The sequence below is a fragment of the Mangifera indica genome, chromosome 11 (genome assembly GCF_011075055.1).
Source record: "Mangifera indica cultivar Alphonso chromosome 11, CATAS_Mindica_2.1, whole genome shotgun sequence".
In the NCBI taxonomy this organism is placed as follows: Eukaryota; Viridiplantae; Streptophyta; class Magnoliopsida; order Sapindales; family Anacardiaceae; genus Mangifera; species Mangifera indica.
In genome coordinates, this window is record NC_058147.1 from 3,457,131 (window position 1) to 3,477,142 (window position 20,012).

Consider the following 20,012-nt stretch of genomic DNA (forward strand, 5'->3'; position numbering starts at 1 on the left):
TGCAACAAATGGAATTGCGACAGCTTTATTGTTAAGATTATGAATTGATTAGCTCAAGTGATGAAAGCCAAAAATAACATCTAATTCTTATCCATTCAGTCTACTATTTGCTGTTGCCCGCAACCGAAGTTGCATAGAATTAAGGACAGAGAGCTGATATAACAGTGAACAGAAGATAGGATACATGAAGCCACGAAATAAGGGCATGGCATGGGACAGGTGTGGAAAAGTTATCGAATTCTTTTCGTGAAAGATCTTTTTTTTTTCCTTTTATCTGTTTGATGGGCATCATGCTTTTGACGTATTTGTGTAAAGCTTTGGCACTGTTTTTGGAATTTAGTCGAATGGTCTTTGCTCGTACTTGATGATGAACATGAGAAAAAGGAATAATCATCACAAGAACGAACTTAAAAGCTATATATGTCAACATCTGTCAAACAGTCTCCCTCTCTTTTCCACTGTGCTAGATTCCCAATCTATGGTCATGCAGACATGATATCAGTTTTTATCATCTTCACAGCGGGACTAAGCCATTTTTGCACAAATTGGCTGAGAGGTGGAGCAGTTCTCGAAAAATGAAAAACAATTAGAGACGAACTGGATAAGTCCCAAACAGTGACTGAAGTGCATATAAAACAAGACTCAGGGGCCTGCAGCGTCAGAGACACAGAGATGAGCTTTGACATCATGTGATTTGTAACAGGAATATCTTTAGAAGTGCGTAATGTTGCAATAATTTTGCGTTCAGAGATTACAATCTAGCAACCCAAAAGCACCCTTGAACAACAGGTCCACCTGCTGCCCCCTAATTGAAATCGGTAGCTGATAAATCGTTTGCATTTTCTGCTGCAATACGATAAGTCGTCTAGATAATATTATAACACAGAAAGACTGATGAATTGTACTCCTTGGAAGAAGCAGTAATTAGTAATTTACTACCAAATTCTGCAGACAAAAAGTGGTATAAAATGGTAAGTTGACGGGTCTCCGATGGCACCTGGGAAAAGGGAAAAAAGGTAGAGAGAACTGCCCACAGGAACTTCTTTTTCGGCCAAATTGGGCTTCCCATTACGTGGTCCAATTTGGGCCTTTGGTAATAATAATTAAAAAAGAGAATTTCACTTCACACGCTATCGGCAAAAGAAACAAGAATTATTTCCATTTCCACCGAAAGGCTTTTGTTTATGGTCCCAAATCCAATAATTTTAATATGTAGAGACAACAACTTTATTCCCAAGGTTTCTCACTATCCTTTAGTAATTCCTTTAGCTTCACAAATATGTGATTTACTAATCAACAATTTTTGGTGGGTAGACCAAGTAAGGTAAAAGGGTAAAATTATTCTCTTGAGATCTCTTACAGTTTTGAAGTTGTGGGTCCAGAACCATATCAATCAGGACAACATTGTCATTGCTCAAAATATCTACAAGAATGAAGGCCTAGTGTTACAAGTCCAGAGTTTGACAGGCATCTCATCTGTACCCTTGAACGAACCCAAAAGCATTTGCATAAAACATTACGGGTATGTACAATTCAATTTGATGCAATTTAAAAATTTTATCAAACTAAACTAAAAAATAGTTTAAGAAAATTTTAAATTGAATCAAATTAAATTGAGAAAATATACTTTAATTTAGTTTAAATTATAGTTTAAACTTATTAAAATCAAGATATTATTTTTTTGGCTTTTCTAAACGGAAGGATTTCAGATGAAATAGCAAAACAATCTAGACTAAGAAATCAATTTGAATAAATCAGGGGTGTTTTTGTGATTTTTTTTCATTCAGCTACTTTGTCTTGGTAAAAGGAGTTCATCTATAGATTCAATGTTTGACTTTTATTTCTTTAATTTATTACTCTGCCCACCAATCTAGAACGCCGTCTTGGTCATATGATGCAAAGAACTTGGAGGAAGAGAAGGTTCCTATGAAGATGTGATGTTCGGTAAGAAATTAAACTGCTTGCCTCTCAGAAATTTGACAAGCCGTGTACGGATTTATTCTGAAATATATTTGGGAAGGAATCCGATCTCGTCCAGCAACTTTAACAATCACGAGCCGTTGTCAATAAAATAAATATATTAGATAATATAAAAATAATTTAATTATTATTTTAAAAATTATCAATATAATTTTAATTTTATTATAACTATATTTTTATTTATTAATTTTTTTAAAAAATAATCTTATTTTCAATTAATACAATAAATAATATTAAAAATATCTTAAAATAATATATTAATATTTTTTATTACCTTTAATTAAATATAATAATTAATTATATTTATCTAATTTTATTAAATATAATAATAATAATAATAATTTATACATAATAATCTTCAAAATAATTTTTTAATTTAAATAATAAAACATTCTCTAAATCAAACACATATAAATTATAAATTAACCTCATTTAAAGGGTCTAACTTACTATAGCTTATATTTTAGGGATTATGCTATAAAACTAGAGTAGAAGATTTACTCTTATATAGAGTTAGATTAGAACTAAGTTTGTTCAAGTTCGAACTCGAGCCCGAAAATTTAATATTTTTTAGCTTAAATTTGAGCTCGAGTTTTAGAGTGTTCAATTTGTCAAACTCGTTAATTTAAAATTTTTAATATAAAATTATATCATTTTGACTAATATATATTAAAACAATATCATTTTAATAGCGAACGAACTGTAAGTTCAATTTGAGTTTGACTTCAAACCAAATTCAAACTTGCCTCTTTTAAAATGAGTTAAACTCAAGCTTATTTGAAACAAGTTTGATGAGCGTAAATCTAAATTTAGTTCGACTCAAATAATAGAGTTTTTGCAACAAGATGACTCGTATTATATTTGAAAATCTTACGAACACAAAGAAATTCCAATTTCCAAACAAAAAATCACCAATTTGCAAACAGAATTTTGTTCTGATTGGATCGCAGGCTTAATAGAAAGTGTTAATTGGTTGTCTTTTTAGAGTTTAGCCATGAATTTTACATGTATAGATAACAAATTTAGTTCACCGATATTGTGCTTTTTTTCTCTGTGTGTGTAAAAAATAATTTAGATTACACTATATTTTTTATAGATAAAAAAAGATTTGATATGAAAATCGATAAAGTCTTATAGTAAATATGATTTACCCAATAAGTATGATCAAACTTACTAAGTCTTGACAAAGTAAGATTAAATGATAATTTTTATTAGATTAATATAGTATAACTACAGTTATTTTAATACATGAAATTGTTTAATGTAAGATAATTTAATGTAACAAATACAGTTTTTGTTTATTTAGCATAACTGTACTTGATGAATTAAAACATATATAAAGATGTCAATGTGTTTAGTATTTATCATGATTTAATTCAACTCTAAATTTTATAAATATAACATCGGTTTAAATTTAAATTTTTTTAATATTTTACCAGTTTTATTAACTTTTCGATGATGATTTGTGGAGACTTTGTGATCCCACTTTCTGATCTAAAGTCAATCAGCCGACCACCTAATTAATCATTGATCAATATTGTTAATTAGTTAAATAATACAAGAGAAACAACCAGTAAGAAGCCGGTGTTGCAGCCATCAAGTTGAGGGGCAGATAGAGTTAGTTGACAGGTATAATATCCTGTATGCCCAATTAATTGAGATGGTGTGATCTGTCTGGCTAATATTTTTCACCTTCAATTGCCATTTCTTATTATCTCACTGGGTGGCCCGACCTTTTCCAATTCAACGCGGCTTCAGAATTTGCCCTTACAAAGCAGTTGACTTATTTATTCACAAGTTGTAGCATGGGAAAAACTGAGAAAGTATAAATTTTTGCTCGAATAATAATATATTATGATATGATTAGATATTATTTTATTTTTAATTTAAAAATTATCTAATTATATAATAATATATTATTATTTATATATATTTATTATTTATATGTATAATTTTATTATTTATTTATTTATTTTTCCTTTGGTGTAATAATTTTGTACAAATTTTTTATATACTTTTTGTTGCAATATTATAATTTGGAGTAAATTACTGTCAAAACCTAAAAAATACTACCCAACACTTCATTTTATAAGAAATAATTAGTGGTAGAAGATAAAAAATGTCATTTCATACTCCAAAATTTTGAAATAAGAAAATTAAAAAAATCGGCATCACATTATAAAAAGTGTTATTTAATCGGAATTGTACTAGACAAGTGTGATTCTAAATGATCACACCCCTCTTAATGCAATTTTAATAAAATCACACTTTGAAATAAAAAGATTACGATAGAATTATATATGAAAATTTATAATATCGATTGAAAATACATTAACCAAGTATGGTTGTGTCAGGTAGAATCACACCTCCCCAGTTTGATTTTGGCACTCCAATAACCATAATTACATTTGTAATTATTGTATTTTTACAAATAATAAAATTATATATATCTATTTTATTTTTAATTTAAAATTATTTAATAATATAATAATATATTTAAATATATATATTTATTTATGTATTTAAAATATAAATATATAATTTTGTTGAAAGTGAGAACTTAGGGTAGATGGTTTCGCGTGGATGAGCTTTGGAGAAGAGTTTGCCAACCAAATACAGCGCTATTTCTTTATAATGTCCTTTAATTTTCAAGAGTCTTGGATAGTAGTTAGCGTCTTAGCTGTAGACACACCGAAAGTGCGCACCAAAATCACAATCAGGAGGAAGCATTAATGACATATTACCGGAAGAATATAGCATAAGGAGACTAGCTTTTATAGACCCATCTGTTCGTGTATCATATTCATATGCTTCTCTTCTCCTTAGTTAAATACCCAGTTGAATGATAATCATGTCAGTCGAAAAGACTTATTCTGACCTAATGTTCGATATATTTTTAAGTTGATATTTATTAATTTAAAAAAATTTAAAAATTTATTTATTTACAAATTAATATATAAATTTATAAGAATATGAAAAACTATTAAAGAAATACCAATTTTATTTATAAAATTTAATTAATTTGGTTAATTTTAATAACTTATAAATTAATATATAAATTTTTAATAATTAACAAATACCAATTTAAAAATGTAAAAACCTTTGCGTGGGAATAAGTCCTTTTAGCCCAGTCATATGTAACCCCTTACGCAATATTACGCGTAATAATTGTACACTCTGTGAGGCGGGGCAAGGCAAACGTGAAAGCTCGCATGTTTCAACGCAAAACAGCCAGAGTCTCATCTAACAAAATTTCACGTTGAGTAGAGAAGTTGAACTGTAACACCCTTGTTATTATACCCTTTATACACATTTATTTATTTCTTGTTATAACTTTCTCCAAACTCAATATTTTTACCGCAAATTCATATAATTCAAATCAGTTGCGTAGATGAATTCGAGTTTAGTTTGACATGTACAAGGCATCCGCACAGGTCGCAGGCTAGTGATGTTAAGACCATAATAAGAAATTAGCTTAATTAATCAAGGCCACCTGTCATCCTAATCACTTCCATTAAAAAAAAAAAAAAACCAGTGTGCCAAATCCCACACCTTCAATTCTTAATTCTCATCCATCCCTTTCATTAATAAAATATTTAAAAAATTTCATCACCAAAACTAGTATACGGTACATGCGCGTGGGCGTTATCCTCATCATACGCGTCAGTCTCACAGTATTTGTTCCGAGTCATGCGTCCAATAAGTGGCCTCAACTGAACGCTCAACAAACTCTGCCTATCCACTCTATGGCTCGCCACTCACGCGTTTCAGATGTGTTGTTCAACGACATCATTTATGGCCATTTACCTGGTCTGGTGCGTATCTTAAGCACACGTAATGTCAACGGGGCTCATTTTAGAATCTGATGTATGAAAATTCAACAATCGCGGAAATAAAAATTGATAATAATGGAACACTTGTATTGGAGAAAAATAAATTAGTTGAATCATGAGTAAGCAAGTGAGGAAATCTCAAGTGCTATGTACATAAAAAAAATTATCACTGAAATTAATTGGTTACCAGAAAGACAGACGTACATTAAAATATTTTCTAAATTAATAAATATCCTAAAAATGAAAAAGAAAAAGTCGTAATTCGATCTGCTAGACTTCAATCTTGGGTGGCAAGAAGAGGCGAGACTTTTTAGCTGGGTGAGGACTTTCCACTTCGTCATCGCCGGAGACGAAGAAGGCAGGGGAGAATTCAGGTAATACCGGCAGGTTGAGGTCAAAGTCACGGTGACTGACTTGGCTGTGTGTAGTACTAGAACCCACACCTTCGGATGACGTCACTCCGCTTTTTTCGCCGCCTTCGTAGTGACAGCGTTTATGTCCACCTAAGGCTTGACCAGAGGGAAAGGACTTATGGCAGATGGAACACTCGTGAGTCCTACCAGTGGTGTTGTTGGGTGTGGTGGTGGTGGTGGTGGTGGTGGTGGAGGTTGACTGCTCGTCGCCGCCAGATCCTTTACGGTGACTGGCCTTGTGTCCACCCAGAGCTTGGTAAGAAGAAAAGGCCTTGTTGCAAACACTGCACTTGAAGACAAGCTTCTGGTCAGAGGACGTTGTAGCAACAGATGGAGCTTGAGAAGGAGACTTGTGTCGCTGCGAGGCGGTGCTAGTGGTGCCTATGGAGGCGGCGGAGGTGGTTCCACGAGCAAGCATGAGGAGGCAGAGAGCCAGATACTCCTCTTCGGTTGGATGGTTGTGAGGACGCTTAGAGCGCTTGCGTTTAGTCCATGGCTCAATACAGTGAAGATTCACTTCTTCAAACTGAAAGGGCGGCGTTGCTGTGGTGGGAGAGTTTAGAGCTTCTAGTGCCATCTGTAAATCGGCGGTTTTAAAATTGAAGCAAAGGAGAGAATATGGAGATTTAGAAAGATAAGTTGTGTGTTGAGTGAAGTGTGAGACAGGTTTTAAAGGAAGTGAGGAGGGGGAAGTTGCGTGACAAGTGGTCCGAAAGTAAGAGACGGTGTGCAAGAAGTTGATAAAATATTAAGAAGAGCACGTTTAGTAATTGGATGGACTTTTCTTGGTGGCTAAGGCCAAAAAGGGCGACTAAGCCGAGTCGGTCAAACTAAGAGTAATAGTTACAATTGTATTAGTTTACTAATGGGGCCTTCTGTCTGTCTATCAATCAAGTGAAGAATCCGGACATCTTCCAAGTCAAAATCTAATGGGAAGAATTCCAAACAAACGCGGTGTTATTATAAGGAGCTTCTACTACCATTAACTTTTATTGGGAATTTGATGTTACGTTCCACAAAAATGAATTTCCAAAGTTTAATTATAAAGAATAATTTGGTACAAAATTTAATTATGGCCACAAGATTTGTTCCCAACCAAGGTTTGATGTAATTTTCAAACCTTTATATTCTAATTTTTGAAAACTTAAAATCTTATTTATAAACTAATTTATATTAAAATTCTCAATTAAATATAAAAATAAAATCATTTTTTAATAATATTATTAATATATATAATTTATTATATTTTTTTAATTTTGAAAAGTTACAATCTCTCTCCTTCCCCCAAACTTAGATTTTTTTTCTTCTTCACCTCTATGCTACCATCTCTGTTTTTAACGACCTTCATTTTTCACCTTAAACCATCTCTGTCTCTTTGACCAAGAGATCTTCGTCTCTCCAATATGATTAGTCATCAACAAAGACTTATCTTCATCAATTTTAGAGTCTTCGTCGATGATCAATCATGTCAAGAGGTTGTCAGAGAGTAAGAGATATCGTCAGGTGGGATAGAAAACATCGGAGAAGTGGACTATTCTTTAAAAGTTTGTATCTGAAAATTTGAAACCCTAAAGGATGAATAATATAAATTTTTATATTTTTTAAAAATTATTGGTTAAATAATAATTTTATTTTTAAAACTATTCTAATTTTTTTTTACTTTAATAGATTATAAATAAGATTTTAAATTTTAAAAAATTGATGGATAAAAGTTTAAAATTGCATCAAAGCTTAGGTGGGAACAAGTCTTTTCGCCTTTAATTTTTTTTAAAATATGCCCAACAAGGATTTTCTCGTAGTTTCCAGAATTGACCTTGTTTTTGAGCGTCACCACGAGGATGCTGTGTAAAATTTTAACTCACGTGAATAATAAGGATTGAATTAGACGGAGGGACTCGCAACTTTCAAGCGCACATGTTACTAATGCCCAAAACTCAAAACTTGATTGGTCAGTGTATTTATTTTCATCGTTTATCGTATGTATAAATGCCTTTAAGAATCCAAATATACCAAAATTGATTGAATATTTAATCAATTAACTACAATAATAGCATCACCGTTCACCGCTTAGTTCTCATATCTGGAAAGGCACAGAAAGAAGATACTGGAAGCATCCAGGAAGCCATACGGGCTGCGACTATCTAGGGGTCCCCAGCGGTCCCTTATCTAAATTTGAAAATAACCGTCCAAATTCAAAGAACACTACTCAGAAATGATGTGGTATGGATGTGTTCAAAATCTAGTTCAGCTGTCACAATTTTCTTGTTTCAAATTATCAGCATCAGATTCTATGGGCGGCTTGCTGAGTGCCTTAGAAATGCACAGCAAAAGACTTTCATCCACCTTTCTGTGATTGTGATCCTTTTATACAAAGTTTGTTTTTTGGCCTATCTTTGATCAGCCATCAATTTCATAAAGGTGAAAGTTTAATTCCGTAATCAGAGGCCATGAGACAACGTTCTAGACTTTGTCTGCAATTTCCTACACTACGCATACCCACAGTAAGATTGAGATTGTCTTTAGCAACAAAACTTAATTGCAGCCAAAACCGACGGAGATTTTAATATACAAGTTTAGATTTCGGAGTCTAGCAAGACTCTTGCAAACTTGGCATAGATGAGATCAGACTTGCAGATCGAGATGAGAATCATGTATAATAAACAACTTAGAAGAAAAATACACCATTCTTCATGAACCCTTTGGACGAATATTATTAAATCTCTCTTGTAGTTTAGCGAATCAGCTTGTGTCTGGTTGTTGCTTTTATGTTATGTGAAAGAGAATACAAATTCATGGCTTGGAAGTTGGAATTTAGCATCAGATTCTGCCTTTTCATTTGTTGGATTGAAGATGGAAGTTGAGTTCAGAGGAAAGGAAGCGATAAATAAAAGTTATCAGCTTTTGCCGTCTCCAATTAGGCAAGTGTCTTGACTGAAAATTTTCACTTATCTATTATCCATGCAGGCTGCGCCTTTAGGTTTAATTGTAAGACTTTGTTGGCCGTAGCTAGAGATTCTGCTGCTCTTGTAGGACTAAATTGCCCTAACTTTACTCCCAAATTAATTCACACTTCCAATAAACCCCCCAAGGGGATTAGATAGACAGAGAGACAGTCCACCAACCACGCACCAACAAAATGATGCGATCTATTTCACTTAACTTTTCAAACCTCTCTCCTCGCTTCGGAGCTCCGTTTCGTGGACGACTCTGTCCCTCAATAGCCGTTGCCGCCGCTCCTATCAGCGTTCACTCGCACCGAAATCACTCTCAAAGCTTCCGAATCTCGGTTCCTCCTGTGTCGTGCAGTGGTACCGGTAAACTTTTGTCCTAACTAAACATTTATGCAAAATTTTTAAATTGTGAATCACGGGGTTGAAAGGGTATTTTAGTTAAAAGACCGATGTTTTACGTTTAGTGTTAGTGGGCAATTTTGGAATAAAATATTTTTGTAAAATGGGTGCATTCGTAGACTCTACTGGGCAACAGTCAACAGAGAGCAGCTGACAAGCGGGTCTCAAACAATCTAACCGGTTTCTTATTGCGTTTCAGTGCAACATCAAAAAATGGCTTCTGATGATGGACATGACCCTCGGATTGGTCGGATTTCCTCCGCTATTCGTGTCATCCCAGACTTCCCAAAACCTGGTATTGCTGTTTAAGTATGTTGTTAGTCTTTTACTTTATATGGTGGGTTCAAGATAGTTTTGGTCTAATGATCTAATGCTTCTACATGGGTAGGCCACTTTTTCAACTAGTTGGTGGGTTATTTTATTTTATGAACTCTTTTTTGTTTGTATGATGTCAGGGATTTTATTTCAAGATATAACGACGTTGCTTCTTGATACAAAGGCTTTCAGGGATACTATTGATCTATTTGTTGAGAGGTATAAGGACAAAAACATATCCGTTGTTGCAGGTAATTTATTATTTTATTCTTTTTCCCTTTTGCATTTTCATACTGCTCTTAATCTCCAGTTTATTGTATAATTAATTACGACGTGATTTCTTTCTTTGTTTACTTCCTTGTTTAGACTTGGTCTGAGAAAAATCTATTTCCATTATATGTTACTATCATTCTTTTCGTAGCTATAGTGATCCGATACTTTGTTTTCTGTGCCTAAATTGTTCTAAATGAATCATGATTTGTATCTTTAGTAGTGCTTTTTGCCATTTCTGACTGAATTTTAGAGTTTCAGTTGCATACGCTAGTTAATAAATATGTGCTTTTACATTAAGTAATTGCACACAGTCTATGAATTGATGATAAATGTCAGAAGTTCTTTGCAAATCTTAAATCAAATTTGTATACATTATGACTTTACCAACTTGGTTAAATGGTAATTAATGAAAACCTAAATATCAAATATGTGGCTTTACCTATATCTAATTCTTTGTGCAGGGATTGAAGCGAGGGGTTTTATATTTGGACCTCCCATTGCATTGGCTATTGGGGCAAAATTTGTTCCTATGAGGAAACCAAATAAGCTTCCTGGTATGTTTTTGTTATATCTTTTGATATACTGTTTAGGTCTTTGGCTTCATGAGAAGTTCTTGGTGGACAAGTATCCTGGATTAATTTAAGGAGGTGTTTGATTTAGGTAATGTTTTATTACCAAAATAAAAAGATTACTTTGAAGATAGATTATTTAAAAGATTACTGGGTATAAATGATTACTATGTTTGATAAAATTTGATAGGTATAAATAATTATTGTGTTTGGTTAAAGATAATAAAAGATTACTAATAAATTATTTTACTTAAATGCCCTTGAATATAATTCTTTTTATATATTTTTTATATTATTTATCATATTAATTAAAAATAATTTTTTTTTGTCTCAAAAAATTAATAAATAATAATATAATTATAATAAAATCAAGATTACTTTGATAATCTTTAAATACTTAAGATGAAAGTGGTAATTTGATTACCACTTATATTACCTGTCACGTTAGTATTGGTAATAGAAGATTACTATAATCTTTTATTACTAACAAACCAAACAAGGGAATAAAAGATAGATTACTAAGGTAATATTAAAAAACTGGAACCAAACGCCCTCTAAGGAGTATCACATATTCACATTCTTTAGTTTTTGTTCCTGCCATATATCAAGTTGCACCAGTGCATCATGTTTTAGGTGTCACTAGTTCACATTTTTTATCACTAAATGCTTCTTGAATGACTCAATAGACATGATGCTGAGATTTTTACGGTCATACACACTTTGCTTTTTCTTTCTTTTTTCTGGTAGGAATTTATGCACATTAATATTCAGACAGTACAACCTCTGCAAAACTTCATGCTATTGTTTTTATTTACTTTTTTATAATTTTGTATGTGTGGGATGGAAGTTATTCGGGCTACAAATTAGTGTTTTCTAAAAATTAAAAACTCAAAGAGAAGTATCTTGGAAATAGTTATGTTGACATCAAAAGTAGAGTTAACCATGAAGTGTGTGGTTCTTCCATATCATTGATGAGTTGATTTCTTGCTAAATGCTTTATTCTGTTTATGAATGAATATTTATCCTGGAATCTTACCTTTAGTAATTTATTGGAATTTTTTTCCTTTTTTTTTTTTGGGTAGATGGAATTTTTTTCATTTCACTAAGGTAGAATTTTTGTGATGATCAGGGAAGGTTATCTCTGAGGAATATGCTTTGGAGTATGGAACAGATGTAATGGAGATGCATGTTGGTGCTGTAGAAGCAGGTGAATGTGCTTTGGTTGTAGATGATCTTATTGCAACTGGTGGAACCTTGTGTGCTGCAATCAGGCTTCTTGGTAATGCGGTTGACTTTAAAAGTTTGAATTACTTTACAGATAAATGATGTCTAGCTGCTCATATTTCACATTTTCTTCTCCTTGTAAGCTTAGGTAGGGTTTTGATCAATTATAATTACTTTTCTGCAAGTTGTGGTCCATGTGTTCTGTAGAATAATTTTCATCTATATGTAAAGAGGGAAGGAATGGAGGTGTTCCTAATCAATTTACATCATAACTTCTTGGTTAGGGTACCAATCAGCTTAATTGTATCTTCTTGATGTATATAGTGATAAAAACCTGTATAAATTGTCTTCAGAGAATTTGCAAATCAAGAATTAGACTAAAATGAGACTGTTTAAGGAGAAAACCTACAGTTCTCTCTTCTGTTTGGGGTTTCTACTCTGTTTTTAAAATATATTTCAAAGGACCTTTAGTCAAATACTATCTCTCTAAGTGGATCACCAAAGGAATTATGTGTAGCTGATGTGTCATGTCATCATTGGCTTCAGGTATATTAATCTTCTTATTTATGCTATCAGAGTATGTGTTCTCACATCATATCAATATTTGTTGCAGAGCGAGTTGGGGTGCAAGTGGTTGAGTGTGCTTGTGTCATTGAATTGCCAGAGCTACAGGTTTGTTGTAAACCAAATACTAATCAGTTTTCCTAATTGCAAATTACCTTTAAGCTTACATGTTTTCAGTTATAGTCTAGTTTGTCTTAAGTTTGGTGCTAAGCATTTTGTAGATTAATCTCTTGTGAAGCTACCTTAGTTTGAACCAAGAAACTATTACATGGGATTATTTAAATGTCTCAGAATGTGTAGTTGGGTAGTCCCATGGTGTTATTGAATTAAGTTATTTAAATGGCTCAGAAGGTGAAGACTTATTGATGAGATATGATTCTGTCACAGCTAAATAACATGCACTTGTATCTGGGTAGTTTTCAGTTAAAATTTAGTAGATGTGAAGCAATGTCCACAATAAATGTGTCATGGAATTGTAAACATTTGATATGCATCATAAAATTCATAAATCTCTGGACAAATTTTTAGTCATTTGTTGTTTATTAGATGTGATTTCATTGTATTAAAAAAACCACAAACATGGAAATGAAACTACTCTCATAATTTCGTTGGTCAAACAAAAATATAAACACAGGAGTCTAAAACCTGATCAGAGTTAACTGCCGTCTACTTGTTCTGAGAATGTTGTGTAAGATTTTACTGATGCCTCAAAGTTCTATAGATAATGGTGCTATTTACTGATGTTCGTTCATTGCCTTGTTTCTTGATTTTTTTCTTTTTCATAACTAAGACAACTGCACCGGTCAATTTTGGTTTATGTTACAGGGCCGGAAACGGTTGGGAGATAAACCTCTATTTGTTCTTGTAAGCTAAACTTGATGTCGGTTTGGGGTAAAAGTGCATGCTTCTGGGCTAGATGTTTGGAAATTAATGCCCTGCCCTGCTCAGGCCTCTAAGATATTTCGTTGAGGGAATAGGCTTTGTTTCGGAGCATTGTCATTGGCCCTTTTTTCTTGTGTTTTAGGTAAGAGGCCGGGGAATAACTGTGGGGAGACTGATTCGAATTTAAGAATTAAGCATTTATTTTTAGTGTTTTGAGAAATATATATGGTGCTTTCAAGTTGCAATGGATGTAGGCATTTTCTATTTCAGTTTAAGTTGTGTGGGAAATATTATCTGGTTTCCTTCTTATCAAATCATTTCCTAAATGTTCGTCAGACAGTATATGAGTTAGTAAAATTAGTAAAGTATTAGAACTTTTAAGTAAAAGCTTTGGATTCACATCTCTGTCACAGTTATGATTTTGTCCTGTTTGATAGAGTGAATATGATTTTGTCCAACCATTTAGGTGTATATAAATATAGGAAAATATCTCAAATAATGATAGGATTGTGCTTATTCCAAACCTTTAAACACTTCTAAAACCTTTACACTCTCTACCATGTCACTTAAATCTCATTATCAATTATTCATTCTAAAATTATGAAATCAAATAAGAAACTTGAATTAATACAAGTATGAAGTATATTTAGTTATTTTGTTACCGGTGTTAATGATTTAAAAGAGTTTTTAATTCAATTAAACACATAAATTTTCGATATGATTTGGTTAGCTATTTAAGCACTTATATCTATAGTTATGTGATTGATAACTCTAAAAAAATGTTGCAATAAAATGGGAAAACAAAGATTACGAAGAGGTATCCTAAGAAGAACTTAAATTTGAATCAAGATCCGGAGACAGTGGTGTGGTTGGAGTTCTATAAGAGTCTCCTTGCTTAGATTTGATCATCCTAAATGTTGGAAGTAATCTTTACGGAGTTGTATATCTGATTTGCTGTTTAAGTTTTCCACTCTTCCTCCTATTTCCCATGAATTATTTTTTTACAAGGTGAAGGGAAAATGTTAGATGAGAAGTTATTTCTTTCCATTGTGTGTGATATGAAAAAAATGTCAATCAGTGAATTATTGTTTTTGTAGTTATTATAGTTATTAATATTCTATGATACAATACGATACGATATAGTAAAAAATGATACGTATTATAAAGTGTATTGAATTAATACAATACGATATATATTACTGATACAGATCGATATATCTTTTTAGAGAAAAATGATGATGTAATAGAAGTATATATAAAAATTTTAAAATTTTAAAGATGTTTATAATATTTTATAAAATAATAATGTATCAATTACATTTTTTTATTAATAATTTATTTTTTAAAAGACAAATTATATTATATGATACAATATATGATATGAAAAATTTTATTTTAATACGTGATATGATAAACGATTTGGCTATCATAAGAGTTATTCATTTTAACCCAAGTCACTCTACAAATTGGAGTTTACTCTGATATTTAAGCTATGCAAAATCATTTGGACCGATGGAACGCCAGGCTAGTGCTGGTGAAAGAAGACGATTAAAGTATTATTAGTTGATAAAGACAGGCCATCTTTCATTTAAGCTTTTGCTGATGCTCAATGGTCGCCAACATGCAATTGCTAGTCTATGCGCTTACCCTTTCACATTCATTATTATTTTTTCAATGTGATTAGTCATTAATAATAATAATTAGTTCACCGAAGTCCTGGAATTGGAATGTTTAGGTACAATAATTAAATTAATTAATTGTGCAAACCCTTTTATAATAATTCAAGTTAGAACAGAGTAATATGCCACACAATTCAATTCTGACCTAATTACTACCACTAATTTTAAATCAGATCAAAGAACCATTTCCCACCCAAGGTTTGGTGAGATGACAAAAACATACCTATGAGAGTTTAAAAACTCAAGTACTCATTCAAAATTTAGTTCATTTTCACACACTAAAAAATTCTCTATTAAGGTTAAAAATAAAATCATTATTTTATTAGTAATATTAAAATAAATAAAATTATATTTCATTTTTTATTCTTGTTTGGAAAATAAATAATTTTTCGAGGATTAAGTTTTGAAAAATTTACTATTCTCCGTATGGTTTCAATTTTCAGGTAAAACCGCTCCCTCTCTAGCAATCGACATTGTCCGACCATCTCTCTCCCTTTTTTTAGACTCATCTTCACTAGAGAAGATGGGTATTCGTCTGGACAAAGATGAATCAATGAGGCTGTCGATTAGAATCGACGATCACGTCTGGAACCATGGGCAAACCAACGACAAAAGGCAATGAAAATGTTATAGATTGCAATTGATTCGATGAAAACCCGACGGATCTATCATCAGAGCTAATTCTTCATCTTCAATTTGATTTGTCATTGGTTAGTGCTTCTTCACCTGTCATCGGAGTTGTCGACGGTGGCAGAAGGAGATAGTGACTGTCATCGTTATCAGAGAGAAGAAAACCTATGGATTTAGGGGGGAGGGGGAAAAAGTCACTTTTCAAAATTGAGGTTTGGAGTGAAATATTAATTTAAAAAATTTGAAAAAAAAAAAGATAAAATTATATATTTTTTTAAATTATTATTAAAATCACTATTTTACTCTATATCTAACAACAATAGGCCTATAAATCACCAGCAAATTAGTTGTCATTTGTTTTAGGTTTTATTTAAGTCGGACCAAGGTAAAACGGGACAAAACCCTAAACAAAGTTCGTGCTAAGGAGCCGTCGAGAGAATTAACCAGAGGATAAAATCAGATTTTGAGGTTTCGACGCTCAACAATGTTTACTCTTTCTAGATTTTATTTATTCCACTGGCGTTTTGTCATCCTTTTTGGTTTCATTTTTTGGCCATTAAAGTCGTGCAATGGCCGATGCAGTTTCCTAATGAATTGAACACTATAACAAAGAACTTATCGAACTCTCTCTGAACAACACAAAATTAATAATATAAAAAAAAATGTCTCTATCGACCGCGTGGAATTAAAGCGGGCGGATCGGCGGAATCTAAGGAGCCAAACCCAGAAGGACAGTTATCTTCTTGTGCATGTGTTTTATGGCTTTGTTATTCTTTAAATACGACATCACAGCTAGGATTGTGTTTGCACTAGATGTTGATGGTTTACCGAGCAACGTTTTTAGAATCTTAGTTTGTCTAATATTTTTGAACCAGTTTCAGTTTACTGGCAAGGTTAACTGTTATCAAATCCAACTAAAGATTGATCTTTCTTTTTTAAACATTCCCAGCAATTTTAGCATGTGTTGTGGTTTTGAAGTACTTGACATGTTTCTCATTACATGTGTTTAAATTCTTTGCATCGAAATCAATAACGGGCTTGAAAATTTAGTTTAATTCTGAATTTTTGTTAAAGAGGATTTAGATTACCCCTTCGAGCCCTTCGAGCCAGAATTCTATTATTGCTGGGAGTTTGGCAGTGTAAATAAACATGCCCTGTGAGGCGTAAACGGTCAATGGGATTGCCAGGGTCAGAAACACTTGTTAGGTTTCTACCATCCAGGACAAGGGATACTTTATTGTACTTAAAACAATGCCAAGAGTCATCTCCCAAGATGTGGCCACCCTTCTGCCAGCGTTTTTCTTTTGTTTATTCTGCCAACGGAATTCCACTGTTTATTTTATTTAAAAACACTCCCCACGTTCAGACCATTTCACAGATGCACACAAAACTACATTCTCTACGCTTGCTCTCAGCCTAATTACTCCATATTTCAATTTAGAGATTTAATTAATTAAGTTGTTTACCTCTTAGTGATTGTTGTTAGAACCTTTTTATCATTTTAATTGCTCTTTTAACCACTCTAATCAGCTGTTTGCAGGCCATTGGGCCATTGAAAGAAAATTGATGTATTTTAATTTATCTGTACATGAATTTGGCCCTCCTGAGTTGTACTTTGCCTGGTATTGTCCCTACATTGGACTCCTGAGGTTTGTTACAAAGAATTGGGACCAGCACCAGTTAATCATTAGCTATAAACAATTCTAATTCAATTAAGTAATGTAAGTCAATCCTTTCTAACATTCTCTTCGGGGTCGAGTTTATATATGTCTTGCAGCTTTTGTTTGTCTCAAGCGCAATTAGAGGAAAGATGGAGCCTCTCGGAGTTTTTGCCGATGGTGAATGGGAATCCCTTGGCAAAATGTTCCCCAGTGAAGAGTTTGATTTCCTCAATCCACACTTTTCAGGTCTCCAGCATGGTGATGGGCTGCATTTTATAACCACTTCGGCTTTTTGCCCCACTTCTGAAGCCTATGCGAGTATGGTTGGGGTCAAAAAGAGTACTTTGTTTTGTGGTAGCAATTGTAGCAGTAGTGTGTTCATTCCCACCCCAACACTTAAAACAAATCGCTTCTTTTGTGATTCTCACCATATCCCAGTGACAAATGTAGCATCAATGTCCATAGATGAGAAGAAAGTTGACTGTTTAGACAATTGCCAATCTGCGTCTGGTGTTCTTCCTGCCACAGAATTGCAGCTTAAAAGAAAGTTCGATGTTCCAGTATTCCACACAGGAGGAGAAGGGGCGTTCATAGTGCCTGGGGGGGGTCGAAGACCAAGAAGTGAGTTATTTATCAGCCAGGCACTCTTCTTACGGAAAAATCAATGTTAATGCATCTGAGAACATGAAGAAAAAGCATCGTGTTTCAGGAGATGTAAGTATTACTAATTTGAAACAATGGATATGCAAGTGGGTCATTCTTTTGTTTCAAAGTTTTTAATAATGCTGCTTACTAATTGCAAATGCAGTTACAAAGAACTAAGAAGAAAGTACAGTGGAAGAACCAGAATCTGAGTCCAAAAGGCAATGACGGAGAAGAGAGCAACGGTGGATCGGACGGTCAAAGCTCCACTAGCTACAGCTCAGAGGATGATAATGGTTCTCAGGAGACAAATGGAGGAGCAACATCAGAGTCTAAAGCATCTCTATCTCTCAACTTGAATGGAAAGGCAAGAGCCAGTAGAGGAACAGCAACTGATCCCCAGAGCCTCTATGCAAGGGTAACTATATATGTTCAACTAGCTACCACATTTCCAACTTGCTTGAACAATTATGTGGCTTAGTTTATTCAATCCTTTCCATTAAATTTTGCAGAAAAGAAGGGAAAGAATAAACGAGCGATTGAAGATACTGCAGAATCTTGTCCCTAATGGAACAAAGGTTGATATTAGCACAATGCTTGAAGAGGCAGTCCATTATGTTAAATTTCTGCAGCTCCAGATCAAGGTAGGGGAACAAATGGATAATAAACTTCAGAATTTAAAAAGAAAAAGAAAAAGTTTTTAAGTCTTAATTTCTAACTTTGTTCCTTTATTGGTCATTGTTGTAGCTTCTAAGCTCTGATGATCTATGGATGTATGCTCCCCTTGCTTACAACGGGTTCGATGTCTGTCTCAACCAGAGAATTTCTCCCCTTCTATGATATTGGATGGAGTTGCTGGATTTTCTAATGTTATTTTTATTCAGACAAATTTGTCTGCTACCTGGTAATAAGCCACCCCTAATGAAATATACATATATATTTTTTATAACGAGGAACCACCCTTGCCTCTATTATGGCCTCTGTTATGTTTCTTGCATTTGTAAATATTGTAGGCCGATTAGTCGGCCCAAATCCGTACATGTGACCATTCATAGGGATGGTTACGGGAGAGGATAGGGCCAAATATCCTACTCCCCACCTCCTTCTCCACAGGAGATTTTAATTTCTATCTTTAGATTGTTCCTGTCATAGGGATAATAATGATTTCTCGCGAAAATATTTTTTTTCCCATCTCTTACTTTCGAAAAAAAAATTCTCTCCCCATTTCTATACTGCAGAAAAAATCTTGTTTTTGCATCCTTTAATCATAATATAAATATATTAAATAATAAAATTAATTAAATTAAAACTAACTTATTTTAAATATCACAAAAAATATGTTATCTATCTTAATATACATAATAAATATAAATAATCTAAAATTATAAATATATTAATATTTTAAACAAATAGATTAATATGAAAAAAAAGATGCGACAACGGAAGGGAGAAGAAACATATATATCTTTATCTTAATTGTAAAGATATTTTTTATCTCTGTTTTGTTTTATTTTTATTATAAAATTTACTCTTTATTAGAATGAAAAAAAGATAAAAAAATTTAAATTTAAAATGAAATTATTATTGTTAATCATTTATAACCTTAAAGATTACCCTTAGTGATGAAGAGTAAAATATTATTTACAAATATTTAAAGTTTGAATGACTTCGACATGATGAATTATCCAGTCGGTGATTATAAATCTAGGTGATCTTTGGCCTTGGCCATCCCTAGATTAACAAAAAGAAAAATCGATTTATTTATGAGCAAAATTTTAAAGTTTTTTTAACTGATATAAATCTCAGGAAAAGGAAATTAATTAATATTATGAAAACAATAGATAAATAATCAACAGAAATTTTGTTGGAATTAATCCCACGCTTGTAAAGAAGCCACACTTTCTCTCGTGCAGACCCTGTTGGGGTATGGGCGTAATTTTATTAAAATGAAAACTACGCCAAAGGATTTATTCCCACCCAATGTTTGTTTAAATCCT

The 20,012-nt window shown here is 32.8% G+C and overlaps 3 protein-coding genes across 5 annotated transcripts; 2 read left to right on the plus strand and 1 right to left on the minus strand.

Moving 5' to 3' along the window:
* Positions 1-5,902: 5,902 nt before the first annotated feature.
* On the minus strand, positions 5,903-6,886 carry LOC123228623 (zinc finger protein ZAT10-like). Its single transcript, XM_044654055.1, has one exon. It carries the CDS (start codon positions 6,801-6,803, stop codon positions 6,084-6,086), a length of 720 nt encoding a protein of 239 aa, XP_044509990.1. The 5' UTR covers positions 6,804-6,886; the 3' UTR covers positions 5,903-6,083.
* Positions 6,887-8,342: 1,456 nt separating this feature from the next.
* LOC123229737 (adenine phosphoribosyltransferase 1, chloroplastic-like) lies at positions 8,343-13,678 on the plus strand. 3 transcript variants are annotated; one of them, XM_044655661.1, is made up of 8 exons: positions 8,371-9,116; positions 9,191-9,540; positions 9,776-9,871; positions 10,032-10,142; positions 10,626-10,718; positions 11,863-12,012; positions 12,571-12,629; positions 13,347-13,678. In XM_044655661.1, exons 2-8 carry the CDS (start codon positions 9,363-9,365, stop codon positions 13,392-13,394), a joined length of 735 nt encoding a protein of 244 aa, XP_044511596.1. In that variant the 5' UTR covers positions 8,371-9,116; positions 9,191-9,362; the 3' UTR covers positions 13,395-13,678. The 3 variants fall into 3 exon arrangements, with proteins under 3 accessions (XP_044511597.1, XP_044511596.1, XP_044511598.1); XM_044655662.1 differs by having other exon boundaries at positions 8,343-9,534; XM_044655663.1 differs by lacking the exon at positions 9,191-9,540 and having other exon boundaries at positions 8,372-9,144.
* Positions 13,679-15,525: 1,847 nt separating this feature from the next.
* Positions 15,526-18,961, plus strand: LOC123229575 (transcription factor RSL2-like). The gene is made up of 4 exons (XM_044655489.1): positions 15,526-18,087; positions 18,182-18,433; positions 18,528-18,659; positions 18,763-18,961. Exons 1-4 carry the CDS (start codon positions 18,058-18,060, stop codon positions 18,853-18,855), a joined length of 507 nt encoding a protein of 168 aa, XP_044511424.1. The 5' UTR covers positions 15,526-18,057; the 3' UTR covers positions 18,856-18,961.
* Positions 18,962-20,012: the final 1,051 nt, after the last annotated feature.

What these genes read in the sequence shown, in the direction of transcription:
- LOC123228623 (XM_044654055.1), bottom strand. Translation starts at nt 6,803, where the DNA reads ATGGCACTAGAAGCTCTAAACTCTCCCACCACAGCAACGCCGCCCTTT.
- LOC123229737 (XM_044655661.1), top strand. Translation starts at nt 9,363, where the DNA reads ATGATGCGATCTATTTCACTTAACTTTTCAAACCTCTCTCCTCGCTTC. An exon ending in TGTGTCGTGCAGTGGTACCG is followed by an intron (nt 9,541 to 9,775) that starts GTAAACTTTTGT and finishes ATTGCGTTTCAG; the next exon opens with TGCAACATCAAAAAATGGCT. An exon ending in TGCTGCAATCAGGCTTCTTG is followed by an intron (nt 12,013 to 12,570) that starts GTAATGCGGTTG and finishes TATTTGTTGCAG; the next exon opens with AGCGAGTTGGGGTGCAAGTG.
- LOC123229575 (XM_044655489.1), top strand. Translation starts at nt 18,058, where the DNA reads ATGAAGAAAAAGCATCGTGTTTCAGGAGAT. An exon ending in CCCAGAGCCTCTATGCAAGG is followed by an intron (nt 18,434 to 18,527) that starts GTAACTATATAT and finishes TAAATTTTGCAG; the next exon opens with AAAAGAAGGGAAAGAATAAA. An exon ending in TTCTGCAGCTCCAGATCAAG is followed by an intron (nt 18,660 to 18,762) that starts GTAGGGGAACAA and finishes TCATTGTTGTAG; the next exon opens with CTTCTAAGCTCTGATGATCT.